Source organism: Martes martes (genome assembly GCF_963455335.1).
Source record: "Martes martes genome assembly, chromosome: 9".
NCBI classification, from domain to species: domain Eukaryota; kingdom Metazoa; phylum Chordata; class Mammalia; order Carnivora; family Mustelidae; genus Martes; species Martes martes.
Genome location: NC_137896.1, coordinates 109,739,951 through 109,759,891, shown reverse-complemented (window position 1 = coordinate 109,759,891; position 19,941 = coordinate 109,739,951). Strand labels below are relative to the sequence as shown.

Below are 19,941 nucleotides of genomic sequence, written 5' to 3'. Positions count from 1 at the left end.
GAGCGATATCTTCTCATGGTTACATCTACAATGGATTTCTTTCTCCCTATATGTCAGGCTCCTGCTGTCTTTTCCCTCCTCTTTTATCCAAATGAGACCTCATGATGCATTACTATTTTAGCAATGTCTTGTTAAAATCCTTATTTCTTTCATCCTGCTATCATTTACTTGAATCTGGTTGGCCAAAGTTCAACTATGAATGTTTCAAAATATCGTCCGCTCAACAGTTGGTCATAGATGCTGGAGAAAAATCTTACAAGGTGAACTGCTACCATCATGAATCACACGATGGAGCCAAAAAAAGAGTCACTACCCTCTCCTAAACCCTCAGTACTACCACAGAATCTTCTATTTCTCCAGTTAATTCAATCTCCTGCATCCACTCTCCTCAAACTTCTGGCCCTCTTCCTTGCTCCCTCACTCATAAAACTTATCTTCCCTTTTACTTGATTAAGAAGTAAAAGTCTTCAGATGATAGCTTCCCCAACTTCCAGCCACCAAATCCAAAAACCCACCTCTATTTATACTCATCCTTTCCTCTTTTCTTCATGTTGCACTGGGAGAGACATTCTCTTACTTGTGCCCTGGAAACTCCATTCCATCAGAAACCTTGGATGATTATCCACTCTCTGCCCCACACCTCCCATTCTACTGGTTCCATCTCCTCAGCATTTACACCCTCACCTCTCACTACTGTAGGAGAAAAAGTCTTGCCTGACCCCATCACCCCTTTGACCTATGGCCCTCAGTCTTCTCCTATAAAATCAACTTCAGAATGAAGTTTCTGTTCATAGCCCAATGTATTTGGGCTTTTATTTGTAACCACTCTGCTAGATGAACTCTTGCTAAAGACATCATGTGACAAAAGTCAAAGGACACACAGCTCTCATCTTGATCTCTCAACAATGTGCGACATAGCTGACCACTCCTGTCTACTCCACTTGGCTTCTGTGAACACTACAAACTCTTTATTTCCTTTAATCTCTCAGATTGCTTCATAGTTTTCCTGATTCTTTTTATTTCTTTTTAATAAAGATTTTATTTATTTATTTGACCAGAGAGAGAGAGATCACAAGCAGGCAGAGAGGCAGGCAGAGAAAGGGGGAAGCAGGCTCCCTCTGAGCAGAGAGTCCGATGTGGGGCTCGATCCCAGGACCCGGAGATCACGACCTGAGCTGAAGGCAGAGGCTTAACCCACTCAGCCACCCAGGCACCCCCTGATTCTTTTTCTTTTCCTAAATTTTATACGCTGGGTTCCTCATTTAGCATTCTTTCTCTCCCTCATGATCTTAACTACTCCTGTCTTTATTTCCCATCTAAATTCTTATGCCTCCCAAATTTATGTTTCCAACCAAATTTCTCTTTTCTGAGCTCCAGGCCATGAAACTAACCAATTATCTAAAACTGATTTAATGATACACATTCTTCCCAACCTCTTCCTCTTCTGGTGTTACCGGTCTCAGAAAATTACATTACTATGTTCAAGTCAGAATGTGGATTACATCCTTCTCTCTTTTCCTTATGGCCAATTAATCAACAGATTCTACTGATCCTTCCTCTTTTTTTTTTTTTTTAAGATTTTATTTGCAAGAGAGAGAAAGCGAGAGACAGAGCACAAGTGCAGGGGGAAGGGCAGAGGGAGTGGGAGAAGCAGACTCTCCAGTGAGCAGGGAGCCCGACATGGGACTTGATCCCAGGACTCCGGGATCATGACCTGACCTGAAGGCAGACACTTAACCAACTGAGCCACCCAGGTGGCCCCACTGACTCTTCCTCTCAAGTATCACTCAATTCTATTTATCTTTCCCTATTCCCACTGCTGCCAATATAGAGCAAGACATTACCATCTCCCTCCTAGACTACCATAATTCTCAAAGTCAAAAGGTCTAAAGTTTAAATACATCTAGAAAGTCTGCATGATCTCTCACCTGGCTAAGTGTCCAGCCTCATTCTGTGCCTGGGCTCCACTCACCCCTTCTCTCTCACTAAACAGTTTCTCAGTTGTGTCATGGTCCTTCCCATTTTGGGGCCTTTCACATATTTTTCTGTCTGCCTAAAAATAAATTCTGTCTTTTGCAATATCATGCTTTCTCCTGAACTCTTAATTATCCTGCAGACCACACCTTCAAGATCATTTTTTCAGGTAAATCTTTTCAGAATGCCTAGATTCTGACAGGCTCCCCTGTTATGTGTTTTCCTATAAGCCTCTTCTAGCACTTATCTTATTTGTAAGTAATTATTATTGACCTTGTTCCCTTGTAAACTACAAATTTCACTACGGCAGAAGCTTCATCTTGTCTAATCTACAAATGTATTCCCAGAACTTTGCATGGTATGTGACACATAGCCGGCTCTCAATAAGTACTAATTAAGTGAACAAATTAATGACAATGGTGATAGCAAGAGACCCTAAGAAGTTACCAATCAAATTTCAGGGCACAAAATTCTGAATGGGAAAGATTAAAAATATGATGCATTCTTAGCCAAGAAATAAATAGTTCATCAAAATATTTCTTAAAAGGTGAAAAAGGAAACCAATAAATAAAATGAAAAGTCATAAAATGACTACTGAAGGTGAAACTCTAGAATGCACAGTCCAGAAAACTTACATTTTTTGTTTTGGTCTAGTTTAATCTTTTGGGAAACAAATTTGGGGCTCCGTAAATAAATCAATGAATGAAGCAGCTTTATACTTACACACAGGCTAGGAACAAGACTAGAGAGATTGACGTGTCGTGGTGCAAACATGTGAAGCTGCTGAAGGCAAGATATGGCAGCTGCCTGAACCAGAGAATCTGAATGGTCCTGGGTTATTGCACAACCCACCAAACAGGAAGAACGAATGGTGGAAATTGTTGCTCCATTCCCTGGTAGCATAATAAAAGAAAATGCAAAAAGCTATTATTAGTATTACCAAAAATATTCCTAGAAAACAACTTTCTTCTCAATAACTCTTCTTTTTGATTACTATTCAGATTGTTTTGAAGACAAAAAAGTCTGCAAAGTTCATAGAAATGACTTCAAAACATGACTGTATATGGATGACAATAATATATCCCTCCTAGATTTAGCTAGGTTTATGTAAATTACCTAGGAAACTATATGGTCTTTTAAACCCATCACCGTTTTTACTTGAAAGAGCCAGAAGATTCCTCATTCCCTGTTCAATATTATCACTGTATTATTTAATAACTTTAAATCCTATTTTCCTAAGAAGATTAATGAAAACTTTTACAGAGGTAGTCAGGAAAAAGAATAGTAGTATTATATACTTGTAAAAACATCTTAATTCCCTAATATAAGTGATTTAAAATTTTTGCCAATGTAAAATGTAAAATAAAATAATTTTATATACATATAATGTGAAATAAGGAAATCACAGTCATATAGCGTCACATTCTAGTTTGAAATACATATGGCCTCATCATCACTGCATCAGAAAGCACTTGGTATACACCTATGTTTAATCAGGCACGTGTTTATCTTGTCCATATCCTGTGATAATACTGGAAGAAAAAATTACCAAATTTCTCAAAGAGGACGCTGAGTGCAAGAAAAAGACATGTCTAAATCAAGTATTTTCCAATTTGTAACTTTCTTCATTAAGATCTTTTCATTTTTGGCTTCTTTCTTTTTTAAAATATCTGTCCAGATGGAGACAACACAGCATAGTGGTTAAGAATGCACGCAAAGGAAACTGGCACGCAGAGGAAACACCTCTGGCTCCAACTATTCATTAGCTATACAGAATGGTGCAAAAGCTCTTAACCTCTCCCAGCTTTGGAGTTTCATCTGTAAAATGGAGAGATGCACCTATCTCAGGGTGCTGTTAGAATTAAATGAGACAGATAATATGTATAAAAATCTTGACTCACTGAAAGCATTTACTAAATGATAGGGGAAAAAGGGAAAACTGAAAATGGGTGATACATTCAGGATCAATTCATAGTGATTTTCTGCCTTCTGTGTTTCATTCAACCTTTAGTAAAATTATATCTGTGGAATTGTGTGGTTAGAACATAGGCCTCAGGATCATAAATATGCCACTCAGTTAAGTAACTTTAGGCAAGTTACTTATCTTCTCTGAGCTTGATTCCTCACAGAAAAATTACATAATATTACCTCCTTTATGGGAGTGCATTTTCAATTTACGTTCCTGATCTTTAGAGCTCAAAAAAAACAGTGAAGCAGAAGTCCATGAAGACAAGTGGATGGTGCTCCAGGACAAAGGAACTCCACTTTGACCTTTGTCTTCATGAGACTTCAGGTAAAATTCAATTTAGAAAGGCTTTCTCTGGGGGCACCTGGGTGGCTCAGTGGGTTCAGTCTCCAACTCTTGATTTCGGCTCAGGTCATGAACTCAGGATCATGAGATTGAGCCCTGCATTGAGTGTGGAGCCTGCTTAAGATTCTCTTTCTCTCTTTGCCCCTCTCAGTTCACACATTCTCTCTCTCTCTCTCTCTCAAAAAAAAAAAAAAAAAAAAAAAAAGAAAAGAAAAGAAAGAAAAGAAAAGAAAAAGAAGAAGAAAGAAAAGGGGAAAAATAAGGCTTTCTCTGCTCAAAACTTCAAGTAACAGTCATAGGTATGTTGTAGGGATTAAATAAAATAGCATATATAAAAAGCAGAGCTGAGGGACACCTGGGTGACTCAGTCTGTCAGGTGCCTGCCTTTGGCTCAGGTCATAGTCCCAGGGTGCTGGGATCAAGCCCCTGAGTTGAAGGCTGCCTGCTCAGCAGGGAGTCTGCCTCTCCCTCTCTCTCTGACTGCCCCTCCCCCTGCTTGTGCGTTCTCACTCACTCTCTCTCAAATACATAAATAAATCTTAAAAAAAAAAAAAAAGCTAAATTGTAGGCCTTTGGTAAATAAGAAACATTCAGTACACAGTAATTATTATTATTACAAGTTTTCATTAAGCAACATGATAGTAACAGTCAGGAAATTGAAAGAGAGCAATGTCTAATTCCTTTAAGATGAATTTACTCACCTTGTAGCTCAGGGCCAACAGTAGTTATTATGGCACCCAAGCATCTACCCAAACATTGATGAACTTCTGTATGTGAAGGTGGAACAGTCAACAGCAAGGTAAGAACTAGAGATAATGTTGGTTCCACATATCCACGATACATTGGGCCACTAGAATCCACTATAAGAGCAAGTGAATGAAGAGACCATGTCTGGAAGGAAATATAGTTTTATTTAGTTATAAGGAATAATTTGAGTATACTGAATTGATTTTTAACTTCAATGTTAATAAATACTAACACCTTACTTTTTAATCAATGATCTAAAAGTACTTTAACCAAAGCAACTGATGTACAAATATTATGTTTAAGTTTCTCTGCAGCATGGCTTTGAGTGTCAAATAAAATTTTCAATGATGAATTCATTTTCTTCTACTATAAGGTACATCTATTTCATAAATTCAAATAATAAGCATTTGATTTAGTGGATGCTTATGGACATCAAATATATTTTTATTGCCTGTATTGTGGAGTTTTGCTAAATAATGAGCCTGAAATAGAACAATGACCATGACAATGTTCTGTACTCGGATACATTTCTATAGCAATGATATTCACAAATCAGCTCTTCAAGTGCACTGAACCATTTCGAGCCCCTATTTATGCCTACTAAACACAAAGTAATCCTACTGGCTAATAGCATTTACAAAACTAATCCCAGAGCAGCGTGCTGTAATCAGCATAGGCCTGAGAAAATGAAAAGTCCTTTCAACTGCCTATATCCAGCTGTACAAGAACTTATCTTTAATTTCTGCTGCAGGCAGCTCAAAAGGAGAGCTATACTACGGGGCCAAGGACAGAGAGATCTCAACTTGCCAACAGAGGAAAAAAAAAAAAATCCACACCTCAGCTTCTACTACCTGTGAACATACAATAATCCCAGAGAACTCAGCAACCTGACTTGGATAGGTATGTACAGAAACCACATCTACTGACAAGAGCTAGCAAAAAATAATTGGGATATAGCACCTTGTTGGAGGAAGACTAGAGCAAACTTTCCAGAGAAAATGATTAAATGTAAGAAACAGAGGAGTCTGGCTGGCTCAGTCGGTAGGGCATACAACACTTGATTTCAGGGTTGTGAGTTCAAGCCCCACCTTGGGTGTAGAGATTACTTGGAAAAAAAAAAAAAGAGTAAGAAACAAAAAGCACTTCAATGAAACTATAATAAGAATTTTTTAGGCCATATAATTAAAGCACAAAGGAGATTCTTGAAGTGTTTTTAAAAAAACCCAGGATTTATATTAAAGATGCAATGGAAAACTGGGAAAAAATAACTATTGCTAAAAACCAAAATTATTATGGGATGCCTGGGTGGCTCAGTTAAGGCGCTGCCTTTGGCTCAGGTCATGATCCCAGGGACCTGGGATCAAGTCCCGCATTGGGCTCCTTGCTCGGCAGGGAGCCTGCTTCTCTCGCTGCCTCTGCTTGCCTCTCTGCCTGCTTGTGTGTTCTCTCTCTCTCTCTCTGGCAAATAAGTAAAATCTTTAAAAAAAAAAAAAAACACCAAAATTATTACATTGATGATCAAATGGAAGATTATCCTGTAACACTGAGTGAAAACAGCAAAAAATAAAAATAATGAGGAAAAAAGACAAGATCTAATAAATGAATAATACTAGTTCCAAAAAGAGAAAAAGATAAACTTATATGGAATTTAATGAACTTCACAGGCAGGAAAATTCTTAGACACTGCCAAACAAGAATGTAAAGTAACAGACATATAGACATCTTTCAGATAAATTTCTTAGCAAAAGCAACAAAAAGATGGGGAATACAGATTGCTGTGATGTCTGTAAGTATCTATTAATTCAGAAGTTTATCACATAAGCCACTGTCTTTTGCAAGCGTGAAAGGCATGAGCAGTATAAAGGAAAATGAATTCGTCACTTAAGTCTCATTTCTGGATACTCAAAGCCACACTACAGAAAAACTTTAAACACATTTGTACACCAGTTGCTTTGATTACGACTTATATATTGCCTTTTATTTCCTAAAGAACATAGTTGAACGTTTTTAGAGATAAACGATTAAAATTTGAGATGTTAGTATTTACTGTAATTTAACTTTAAAAAAAGACTACTGTTAGGCTCTTATGTGCAATACCCAACACAGAAAACCCTGAACATTTATGAATAATGAAAGAAAAGGACTGTGTGCCAGGAAGAGTACATTCAACTAAAATATCATTCAAATGTGAAGGCAAAATAAAGCCATGTTTTAGATACGCAAGCATTCAAAAAGTATACCATTCAAGCTAATGATTGTTGACGGAATTTTTCCTAGCAAATAAAAATGTAAAAAAGAACAATATCTCAAGACAGGAGTTGAGGATACAAAGAAGAAAAAAGTTATTGAAAAATAAATCTCTAGTGATTATAGTTAAATAGATGTAGCCAATAACAGGACTGTAAAGTATAAATTTTTGAGTTAGAATTCTTAAAACAGAAGACACATTAGGGAAAACTTAAGAAAATCTATTGTATTCATCTTGTGCAGATATAGAGTAGTGCTAAGAAAATGTACTTGATATAAATTATAGTAAAATGTCCTGTCATATAAAAAGAACTGTGCAGAGTGGTCACTTAGAGGAATATGATTTTAAGAAATTAAAAGCAAGAGAAGGCTGAGAAGAAGGTGAAGACAAAAGAAAGCAAAGTGCCACCCTGCTCTTTGACATAAAAGAAGAAAGCAGAGGGGCACCTTGGTGGCTCAGTCAGTTAAGCGTCCAACTCTTGATTTCATGACTCAGGGTTGTGAGATTAAGCTCCATGTCAGGCCCTGCACTGAGCGTGGAACCTGCTTGAGATCCTCTCTCCCTCTCCCTCTGCCTCTATCCTGCCACTGCTTGCATGCTCTCTCTAAAGAAAAGTAAATTAAATTTAAAATATAAAATAAAGCAGCAACTTTGTAGGCATAATTTTCTTCTAGTCTACCGTGAAAACAGAATTTTTTAAAAAGTAGTAGCACCTATTAAGGGATAAGCTTACTTGATTTTTGTTTCTATCCTTTTGGGAATTTTGAGCTTTACACAGCTGGAAACTTTTACCAAGAAGTCAAAGGCAAACTAAGCTTGTAGACTAGAGGCCTCTGATGGATTTATTGTCTCTCATCTAATTGTGAAGGAATGAATTTATTAATAAACTAATGGTAGGCCCTAATGCCAAATGAATTTGTCTCTTTTCCCAACTTGCAGTCCCAGTACAAAGCTGGTAAGTTGAATGCTACTGGATTCATATACTCCTGATCTTCACAGGTGCATCAGTGTGAGGTGGCAAATCAAGAGTGTAGTATGTTTTCACACAAGCAAACCTCCTGCCTTTCATTGCGGTTGTATTTCTTTATAACTAAAATGTTTAAAGAGAAACAAACAAAGAATTCCAGGAGGATACGTGAAGATTCAACCAAAAACACTGGACCTGGGATGGTATATGAGTGGGAAGAGACACAGAATGGTTATTAAAAGAAACTAGATCAGTTTAGCGAATGTAAGGAAAAGCAAAAGAAAAGAGAAAGCAAGTACAAAAGACAGTAAGTAATGAAAAGAAACTATATTTCAAGAAACATATATGAATGGGTTAAATTCCCAGAATAAGACATATTTAAGATTAGGTTAAAATACAAAATCCTGTTGTATACTTTTACAATTAAAAAGACTCATAAAATGACAGAGAAAGACTCAAATACATTTTTTAAACAAATCATCAGAATCATTACTATTTTACAATAGTCCTAAAAATATTATTTAAAAACTTCATAATAAAGAAAAAAAACCAACATTATACCTGAACTTCAGAGGATGTTCCATCTTGTGCTAGAGCCAATAAAATGCTGACACTGGTTTTCAGATGTTGTCCTGAGCCAATACCACCAACATAGCGATGTAAGCAACCCAGAGCCAATGAATGGCCAGTTCTGGATACAACATCACGGGCTGATTTCAACCTGAAAAAAAGTTATGCTTCAGGAATTGGTTTTCCTATTTCCCTATGGCAATTAAAAGCTTATAAGTCACACCATAAAAGGGCTTTATTCTGGAAATCAGGAAAGACTACAGTTATGATTACTTCTTTCTCCACTCCCTACCAAGAGATATAGATTAATGAAAATGGTTGTTTAAAGTCATGCATTTAATGGCATAAAGCCTACTTTTATTTTAGAGAAAATTTGAAAGAAGAATCACAACTTTTCGGTTTTAAGAAATTTTATTTATTTATTTGACAGAGAGAGAGAGAGAGAGATCAAAAGCAGGCAGAGAGAGAGGGGAAACAGGTTCCTGCTGAGCAGAAAGCCCGATGTGAGGCTCGATCCCAGGACCCTGAGATCATGATCTGAGCTGAAGGCAGAGGCTTAAGCCACTGAGCCACCCAAGCACCCCACAACTTCTCAGTTTTAAACATAATTCCTTAAAAAGTCAAGAATCATTTGAAAAATATTTTTATTATTGGTGTTTTATTTTTTTATTTTTGTTTTACTTTTTTAAAGATTTAATTTATTTATTTGACAGACAGACTGATAGCAAGAGTAGGAAAACAAGCAGGGGGAGTGGGAGAGGATGAAGCAGGCTTCCCAACAAGCAGGGAGCCTGATGCGGGGCTCGATCCCAGGACTGTGGGCTCATGACCTGAGCCAAAGGCAGACGCTTAACAAGTGAGCCATCCAGGCGCCCCTATTATTGGTGTTTTAGATAAAATAATTGCTTTTATAACTAGTTTTAAAAATATAAAAAAAATTTCTAGTCACAGAACTGAAGAAAATGTTAACTTTCACTTAAGAAATTATCTCCAATTATGATTTGAACCTCTTTAAAATGCATCAAGCACTTTTCCCTGTGAAATCTATCTAATGAATTAAAAAACATAAAAAGGAGATACTGTATATTACTCTTTAAAATAGGCCTTATTGAGATGTTTGTATACAATAAAATTCACCAATTTTAATTCTTTTCAAGTATACATAGAACATTTATAAAGACAGATAACTAATTCCAAAAAATGGAAATTACGGTATGCAGCTAAATTGTTCTAAGGTGAATTTATAGCATTAAAATTCTTGTATCAGTAAAGAAAGGTTTTTAATCAATTACCTAAACTTCCACCTTCAGAACCTAGAAAGAGAAAAGCAAACTGAACCAAGAGTAAGCATGGTTACTTACATGAAGCAAGTTAAAAAGGTAAAGCAGAAATCAGTGGAAGAGAAAACAGAAAAATGGAGAAACCCAATGAAACCAAAAGCTGGTTTTTGGGGAAAAAAAAAAAAAAAACTAACACTGATAAATCCTTCAACTGCCTAAGAAAAGAAGGAGAGACAGAAAGACAGAATGTATATCCTGCTGCTATTGGGTGAAGTATTCTCTAAATGTCAGTTAGGCCAAGTTAGATGATTATATTGGCAAAATCCATTTTTAATAATTTGGAAGCATCTGTTCTATCAATTACTGAGAGAGGAATGCTGAATCTCCAGCTATAACTATGGACTTTCACTTCTATTAGATTTTGTTCCATGTATTTTATTTTATCTTATCTTATTTTTTAAAAGATTTTATTTATTTATTTGAAAGCGAGAGAGAGAATATGAGCTGGCCAGGAGAGGCAGAGGGTAAGGGAGAAGCAGGCTTCCCACTGAGCAGGGCTTGATCCCAGTTCCCTGAGATCATGACCTGAGCTAAAGGCAGGCATTTAACGGACTGAGCCACCCAGGTGCTCCTTGTTCCATGTATTTTAAAACTATATCATAAGATACATAAACATAGAGAATTGCTATGTGTTCTTGGGGAGTACATACTTTTATCATTATGAAATCACTCATTTATTCTGATAACAATTTTTGTTACAGTATCTACTTTTTCTGATAACAGAGCCACTTCAGCTTTCTTTGGATTAGTGTTTTCATGGTATATTATTCCTATCCTTTTACTTTTAACCTCTCTCTTTTAGTTAAAGGGGTTTCTTGTAGACAGCATACAGTTAGATCTTTTTTGTTTTTTGGTTTTTTTTTTTTTTAGATTTTATTTTGTATTTAAGAGCAAGCAAGGAAGAGAGCATGAGTGGGGGCAAGGGGAGGGAGAGGGGTGGAAGGAGAGGGAGAAGCAAACTCCCCGATAAGCAGGGAGCCTAACATGTGGCTCAATCCCAAGACCCTGAGATCATGACCTGAGCTAAAATTAAGAGTTAGACACTTAACCAACTGAGCCACCCAAGAGCTCCTAGATCTTGTTTTTATTTCTTTATTTATTTTACAGATTTTATTTATTTGAAAGAGAGTGAGCAAGAGAGAGCACAAGCCAGGGAAGGGGCAGAGGGAGAGGCAGAAGCCGACTACTTGCTGAGCAGGGAGCCCCATGTGGGACTTGATCCCAGCACCCTGGGTTCATGACTTGAGCTGAAGGCAGATGCTTAACCAATTAAGATGCCCAGAAGCCTGATCTTGTTTTTATTTAATCTAACAAACCATAACTTTTACTTTTAAAGTTTAGACCACTTCATTTAATGCAATTATCAGTATGGTTGGGTTTAGGTCTACCATATCATTATTTGTGCTCTTTTTGTCACATCAGTTTGTTCCCTTTTCCTCTTTCTGTCTTCTTTGGATTTAGTATTTTTTATGATTCCGTTTTATCTCCACTATTGGTTTATTAGTTATACATTTTGTGTTTTTAAAAAAAGATTTTATTTATTTATTTGCAAGAGAGAGACAGTGAGAGAGAGCATAAACAGGGAGGAGGGGTAGAGGGAGAAGGAGGCTCCCACATAGGGCTCAATCCCAGGATCCCAGGATCCCAGAATCCCAGGACCATGACCTGAGCTTAAGGCAGACACTTAACAGACTGAGTCATCCAGGTGCCCTTATAATATATATTTCTAAGTCATTATGATCTACCTTCAAAGAACATCATATTCTTTCATGTACACTATATACAACCAGAGTATACTACCATTTCCTCTTCCCATTCTCTGTGCTGTTGTCAAGTATTTTACTTATCTGTATATTAAAATACTACCATATGTTCTATTGGCATTAAAGAGTCAATTATCTTTCCAAGACATTTTAAAAGAATGAGAATAAAAATAGCTTGCAGACTGTGCTACCCAGGAGCTGCCCATGCCACCCAGCCATGGTCAACCCTACCATGTACAACACTGCCATGGTTGGTGACCCCTTGGGTCACATCTCCTTTGAGCTGTTTTGCAGACAAAGTTTCAAAGATAACAGAAAACTTTCATGCTCTGAGCACTGGGGAGAAAGGATTCTGTTATACAACTTCCTGCTTTCACAGGTTATTCGGGGATTTCTGTGCCAGGGTGGTAACTTTACATGCCATAATGGCACTGGTGGCAAGTCCATCTATGGGGAAAAATATGATGTTGAGAATTTTATCCTGAAGCATATGGGTCCTGGCATCTTGCCTATAACAAATGCCAGACCCAATACAAACAGTTCCCAGCTTTTTCACCTGCACTGCCAAAAGTGAGTGGTTGGATGGCAAGGCTGTGGTCTCTAGCAAGTGAAAGAGGGCATGAATATTGTGGAAGCTATAGAGTGCTCTGCGTCCAGGAATGGCAAGACCAGCAAAGAGATCACTATTGCTGATTGTGGACAAATCTATTAAATTTGACTTGTCTTTTATTCTTTATCTTAACCACCAGATCATTACTTCTGTAGCTCCCCTTCACCCTCATCTGTTCAAAATATCCTAAAATCTTTATGCTCTCACTGCAGTTCCCTGAGTACCATATTCTCCTTCTTCCCCTCCAAGTCTAACTGGATTGCACAGTTAAGTATATGATTATGAAATAAAAACCAAACAACAGTAAGAAATAAATTAAAAATGAGAATAAAAATAACAGGTCATTTAAAAATAGACTTATAAACAAATGCGTCTTTATATTCATCCACATATCTACTACTTTTGGCACTCTTCACTTCTATATACACATCCAAATTTCCACCTGGTATCATCTTTTTTGTGTGTGTGCAAAAAGCTTCTTTTAACATTTCTTATGGTATACCTTGTAAGCAATGAATTACCCAACTTTTCACAGACTGAAAGTCTTTATTAAAACTTCAGTTTTGAAAAGCATTTTCACTGGGTATAACGTTCTAGGTCATTCTACTGTCTTCTGCTTGCACAGTTTATGATCAGAAGCCTGCTGAAATTGTTATTTTTGTTCCTCTGCATGATGTCTTTTCCCCGCTGGCTGCTTTTATGTTCTCTTTTTCATGGCTTTAAGGAATTTGATTATGATATGCTTTTCTTTTGTCTTTCTTCCATCTGGGGTTTGTTGAAGTCACTGGATTTGTAAATTTATAGTTGTCATCAAAATTGAAAATTTCTGTCTACTATTTCTTCAAATAATTTTTGACCTACCCTTACTTCTAAGATTTCAATTATATGAATGTAAGCTTGACATTGTTCTAGAAGTCACTGAGACTCTTGTTCATTTTTCTCCCCTGTCTTTTTTCTGTGCTTCCTTTGGAACAGTTTCTATTTCCAGGTGTTCAACATCACTTTTTTTCCTACCGCAATTTCTAATCTTCTGTTAATCCCAACCACTGCATTTTTTTCATTTGAAATATTTTATAGTTCTTGAAGTTTTCCCTGGGTTGTTTTATGAATTTCATTTTGTTTTTCATCATGCTTGGATTTTTCTTATACTTCCTTAAAAATATGGAGCATATTTTTCAGTATTCTTCATTGCTAACTCCATCATCTCTTCCATTTCTGGGCCGGTTTCCAATGACTGATATACTCTCTTAGTAACAGATATTACTTTCCCGCTTCCTTACACATCTTAGTTTGGATTGGATGGTGGGTCCTATACATTTTATGATATTAGGTTCTACATTAGCGGTGTTTCTTTAAATACTATTGGGCTTTGTTCTAGAATGTTCTTATTCATTAGAATTAGTTTGATCCTTTCAAAGCCTGCTTTTAAATTGTTTTAGAGTGGGTCAATATTGTCTTCACTACTAAGGCAGTATCCTTCTGACAACTCAATTTTAGGAGGTTTTTCCAATCTGGACAGTAGGAATCATGTGTGAGCCCTGGGGATTGTTTTATATTCTGTCCACCTATTCACCTGTTCTTTTCTGTGTTTTTTTTTTTTTTTTCCTGGTCTTGGGCAGTTTTCTCCTGCACATAGTAGCACTCAGTTGAAGATTTCAGATGACTCCTCTGCTCGTAGCTCTCTTTCTGTGCAGCTCTCTCCTCTTACATATTCTATTCCACACCTTCTAGCTATGTTGATTTCTCAAAACTCCAAGTTCTTTCTCCTTACCTCAGCTAGGTTTAGGGTTCCTATCCCTGCATTTCAGCCTAGAAACTCTTTCCAAGCAGAAATCTGGAGCAATTATAGTGTTCCCCTTGTTTGTTTCCCATTTCTCAGGGATCACTGCTCTATGCTGGATGTTGTCCAATATCTGAAAACCATTCTTTCATTTATTTTATCTGGTTTTCCAACTGTTTAAGACTGCAGTAAAAACCCAGCCCCTGTTCTTCCACCATGACAGGCAGTGCAAGTCTTGTATATATCTTTAATGTTTATTTGAAAGAACAGATTTCATTATTTTATTCATATGTAAGTAGCAATGTAGAGAGTTTAAAACAGAACACCTAAAATAACAAAGATGTCTAGAGAGAAACTTTGGTTGCGTTTTCAGAATTGTATTATAACTCTCAGTAAGTCATCTATGACCAAATTTCTGTTAAACCCATAAAAGTGAAATAAAGCCAAGAGATTAAAAATCCATCACCAAGACTGTGGTTGGTCAGTTTGCCTACGGTGAAGAAAGAAAAATCCCAAGGGCTATCATGAAACAGATATGAAGAAATGTAGTAATGAAGGAAGTAAACTATGTCTATTCTTAGCAGTATTTCTAACATATTACATCCTTGGATAAGTAACCTCTATCTCTCTATGAATCAGTTTCTCCACTGGGGAATGAAAAAAGTTAAGAATGAATACAATCTGTGAATTCTAAAGCATTACATAGATTACAAAACTGTTTTCATGTTGGTACTTTTTGAAAGGCAACATTTCAGTGAGATAAAAAGCTGGGTCACTTCTCTCAGTGATCATCATCTATTCAATATAGAGTGAATAATCTAAGCTGTAAGAATATATATTTCCCAGGGGTCTCAAAGTGATTTTCAGTTTGAATGGAAACAAATTCAACCAGTAATGATTTTTATTTCCCTCTGAACTGGGTCTTAAGCAGCTGAAGTAGCTCCCTGTTAACTAGAACGGTTTATAGGAATGATTCCTCTTTAAATGCTAAGATGGCATAAGACTTCATTGTGTAAATATAGCTGACAGATCTGTATGTGTAAGTACTTTTGGTTTTTCATAGATACTAAATCAACAAAAGATAGTGTAGGTGAAAACATTCTACTATAACGAAACAGGAGGACACTGAAACTTTTTTAAGCTAATCTAAGATACCACAGATCCTTATTTTTACTTGTATTTATTTATTTATTTATTTATTCCAAAGATTCATTTATTCATTTTACAAACAGAGAGTGCACGAGCAGGGGGAGGGACAGAGGGAGAGAGAGAAAGAGAGGGGGGGGGGTGAGCTGACTCCCCACTGAGCAGGGAGCCCAAGTAGGGGTTTGATCTCAAGACCTTGAGATTATGACCTGAGTTGAAACCAAGAGTTGAAGGCTTAACCGAATGAGCCACCCAGGGACCCCTATTTATTTATTTTTTTAAGTACTCTCCACATCCAGTGTAGAGCCCAATGTGGGGCTTGAACTCATGATCCTGAGATCAAGACCTGAGCTGAGATCAAGAGCCAGTGCTTAACCAACTGAGCCACCCAAGTGTCCCTAAGATACCACAGATTTGAGGCACCTGGGTGGCTCAGTGGGTTAAGCCTCTGCCTTCGGCTCAGGTCATGATCTCAGGGTCCTGGGATCAAGCCCTGCATCAGGCTCTCTGCTCTGCAGGGAGCCTGCTTCCCCCCCCCCCCTCTGCTTGCCTCTCTGCCTACTTGTGATCTCTGTCAAATAAATAAATAAAATCTTAAAAAAAAAAGATACCACCAATTTTTAAATGGACCATTACTTTATATGGTAGTATAAAATGAAGAAAAAAATGTATATTGATTAATTGAATTTAAATAAAAAACCATAAAACAAAAAATGCCGCCAATTAATTATGATGTTTTACAGAGAATTTAAAACAAATTCTAATGTCAGATGAATTGTAAAAAATGGGTAACTTAAATTGCATGTAATACTTAACTTTAAATCATAATCAATGATTTGGAAAAGCTAACGAAACTAGGCACTGAAAATACTTGTAAAGCATTAACCAGACAGGTATGAATGAAAGTCATTGTGTTTCACCAGAATAAGTAAAAAATAAATACTCCTACAGGTATTGAAAATACTTATAAAGTTAAAACTCCTTGAACTATAAAACAAAATTACCACTCTGAAGTTTTCCAAACAAATACATTCTTACTTTACCTATTATTAACAGAGCACAAACCATTAAAAGGTAAGATCGGTTGTATATTTAAAAACATCTTTAACGAAAACCGATTTTAGAATCAATGACATATACTTGGAAAAGCAAAACTGATCTGTTGATAGAAAATGGCAGAAGTCATCCTGCAGAAGAGGTAGTATCTGGGAATAGATATCTTCTGCTTGCTCGTATTATCCTTAGTGATTCAAACAGTACACTGGGGCATTATTCTATAACCAGACAAATTGCTGTTCATGTTTGACAATAGGGAAAACCATCCTCCCATAACCAAGAAAGAAAATACTTTTTCTTCAGGACTACTGCTTCACCACCATAGTCTCCCCCCACCTCTCTCATTAAAGATTATGGCCTACAGCGCCTGGGTGGTTCAGTTGGTTAAGCGACTGCCTTCAGCTCAGGTCATGATCCTGAAGTCCTAGGATCAAGTCCCGCATCAGGCTCTCTGCTCAGTGGGGAGTCTGCTTCTCGATCTAACCCTCCCCTTCTTGTGCATGCTCTCTCTCTCTCTAATAAATAAATAAAATCTTAAAAAAAAAGATTATGGCCTATTTTAGTATAATTAGTACTCAAAATAAATAACTGTTGAGAATAGTTATTACCTAACTCAATTATCAGTTCTTGACCACACCTGATTTTCAACTTCTCTACTTAAGTACTTGACTAATAACCAAGAGTCATTAATAACTGCATCATCTTAATCATACTTATTTGGAGCTCTGAGACCACTCTTTTTAATTAAAACAGCAAAGAAATCCTTAAAATCTAACACTAACCTTTCCTGTTTCAGGGATGATTTAAGAGATGATAAACTTGCTGGCAGTTAGGAAAAGAATGGCTTATTCCAAAAAGTGACTAATTAACAAGAAGTATAATGTGGGGAACAGAGATAAGAGAAAGGGACTACCAATTATCAAATGGTTTCACTTACTTGTGAAGCATAAGGAATAACACGGAGGACATTAGGAGAAGGAAAGGAGAAGTGAATTGGGGGAAATCGGAGGGGAAGAAAAAGCATGAGAGACTGTGGACTCTGCGAAACAAACTGAGGGTTTTGGAGGGGAGGGGGATAAGGGGCTAGGTGAGCCTGGTGGTAGGTATTAAGGAGGGCACATATTGCATGGAGCACTGAAAAAATAAAATAGAATTTTAAAAAGGCAGGGGGTGGGGAACGGAGAGAGAAAAGGACTACTAGAGCACCATTTCAGAGAAGAATACATGTAACTAATTGAGAGAAGTCCTATTAACAATCCTCTTGATTCCATTATGTAACATTCAAAGGCTGAAACCTCATCACGCTGAAAGTATCTACAATATGATGACTTTCCCAGATTATAGAGTTTAAACAATTACTGAATAAAAAATTAAGATCATTAAAAAAACCACAAAATTTTGTCATATGTTATACCATGTGGAAAACCTATCATCCAATTACTATATTTACTGATTACTTTAAAAGACATCTTTGCCCCTATAAGAAACTTATTTGTCAGTACAGAGACCCACTTACTTGTCAAAGCTATACTGGGCCATTCTAGCAATGAAGGTTGCTTCCCCAACCACCTGAGCCATTCTTCCAAGAGCTTCCCCTGCTGCACATCGTAAGATGGGGTTTGGATTGTCCAGAGCACCCATAACCAGAGTCAGAGCAGATTTACGAACTTCCTCAGGTCCTAAAGTACTTTTGTTTTCAGCCAGGCCCTATAATTATTTAAAAGAAAAAAAAAGGCAATTCAAAATTCACATTAAATTTTTTTTTAAATGTGCTGCAATCTCTGTAAATATATCCACTTCACCCACTTTTTTCCAACCACCTTTTCATTTTTTTAAGTTTTTATTTTAATCTCCCAGTGCTCATCATGACAAGTGCACTCCTTAATCCCCATCACCTATTTCACCCGTGTACCCATGCACCTCCCCTCTGATAACCAGCTTCCTCTCAATAGTTAAAGAGTTTGCTTCTGGTTTATCACTCTTTTTCCCTTTGCTCATTTGTTTTGTTTCTTAAATTCTACATATCAGTGAAATCATATGGTATTTGTCTTTCTCTGACTTATTTCACTTAGCATTATACTTCTACTTCCATCCATGTCAATGCAAATGGCAAGATTTCATTCCTTTTATGGCTGAGTAATATTACATTGCATATATATACCACCTCTTCTTTATCTGTTCATCTACTGATGGGCACTTGGGCTGCTTTCATGTCTTCGCTATTATAAATAATGCTCTACAAAATAGGGGTGCATGTGTCAACCATCTTTTTTTTAACTGAAGTATAGTTGACATACAACATTAGTTTCAGGTGTACAACACAGTGATTGGACAATTTTGTGCATTAAACTCTGCTCATCATAAGTGCAGTCACCATATGTCACTACACAACATTATTACACTATTATTAACTACATTCCCCATGCTGCATTTCTGTGCCCTATTTAGTTTATAACTGTAAATCTGTATCTCTTAATCCCCATTCACCTATTTTACCTATTCCCTTAACCACTCCCCCTTCTTCAACCATCTTTCATATGTATATATTACATCTAGAATCAATATCTGTTAAATTGACAGGAATCACTTTCCTAAACATGATTCAGAACATGATATATAACATAGTTACAGTCAATCAGCCCTAAAATGAACAATCCCTGGAAGTGTCTCTATCCAAAGACTAATGCTCAAAAATTGTTTCTATACAAAAGGACACTCTACAATTAAATCAACTGTCATTCAACTGATTGACATTTACCATTAGAACTCAAAGTAAGGAAAAGGTCTGATGAGTAAGAAACTTTGATTTGTTTACATAAAAATTGCAGAGAAGATAATTATGTCATCAAGAGCACATTCAGGGTGCCTGGGTGGCTCAGTTGTTAAGCATCTGCCTTTGGCTCGGGTCATGGTCCCAGGGTCCTGGGATCGAGGCCCACACTGGGCTCCCAGCTCAGCGGGAAGCTTGCTTCTCCCTCTCCCACTTCCCTTGCTTGTGTTCCCTCTCTCTCTGAGTCTCTCACTGTCAAGTAAATAAATAAATATTTTTTAAAAAGAGTACATTCAATATGTACAAAAAGATAAAATGGGGTAAAAATATCAGTAACTGAATATTGATACAGTTTGTTCATCATATTAAATGTCAATTATCTCTGTTCTAGGTACACTTACTGTCACGGAACTTGAGACCAAAATCCAACTCATTGTGCCAAGGGAAATGTTAACTACAACAGAGGCATTAGTGAGCAAATCTATGAAGACAAGTGTTCTGTGGACAAATATTACAGTTGGTACACTAGCCTTCCAAACACTAAGGGGGACCATGACTACCCAATTCTTTTTTAAAAAACTCAGATGTTGGTATTAGCTGATGGTCTTTAAACAGGGCATATACTAACAGTTATACAAATGATATAAACTTGTCTTACT

The 19,941-nt window shown here is 36.8% G+C and overlaps 1 protein-coding gene and 1 pseudogene across 2 annotated transcripts in view; one reads left to right on the top strand and one right to left on the bottom strand.

Annotated features, from left to right (window-relative positions):
* HEATR5B (HEAT repeat containing 5B) overlaps positions 1-19,941 on the bottom strand; it is a gene marked incomplete at its 5' end in the record, with an annotated part of 103,568 nt that overhangs the window by 52,572 nt on the left and 31,055 nt on the right. The window contains 4 exons of the mRNA XM_080813663.1: positions 2,698-2,867; positions 4,987-5,176; positions 8,809-8,968; positions 18,029-18,219. Of these exons, the coding sequence (XP_080669789.1) occupies positions 2,698-2,867; positions 4,987-5,176; positions 8,809-8,968; positions 18,029-18,219 (711 nt within the window). The remainder of the gene's footprint in view (positions 1-2,697; positions 2,868-4,986; positions 5,177-8,808; positions 8,969-18,028; positions 18,220-19,941) is intronic.
* On the top strand, positions 12,138-12,632 carry LOC308349860 (peptidyl-prolyl cis-trans isomerase A-like; annotated as a pseudogene). Its single transcript has one exon. The product of its transcript is annotated as a peptidyl-prolyl cis-trans isomerase A-like (transcript).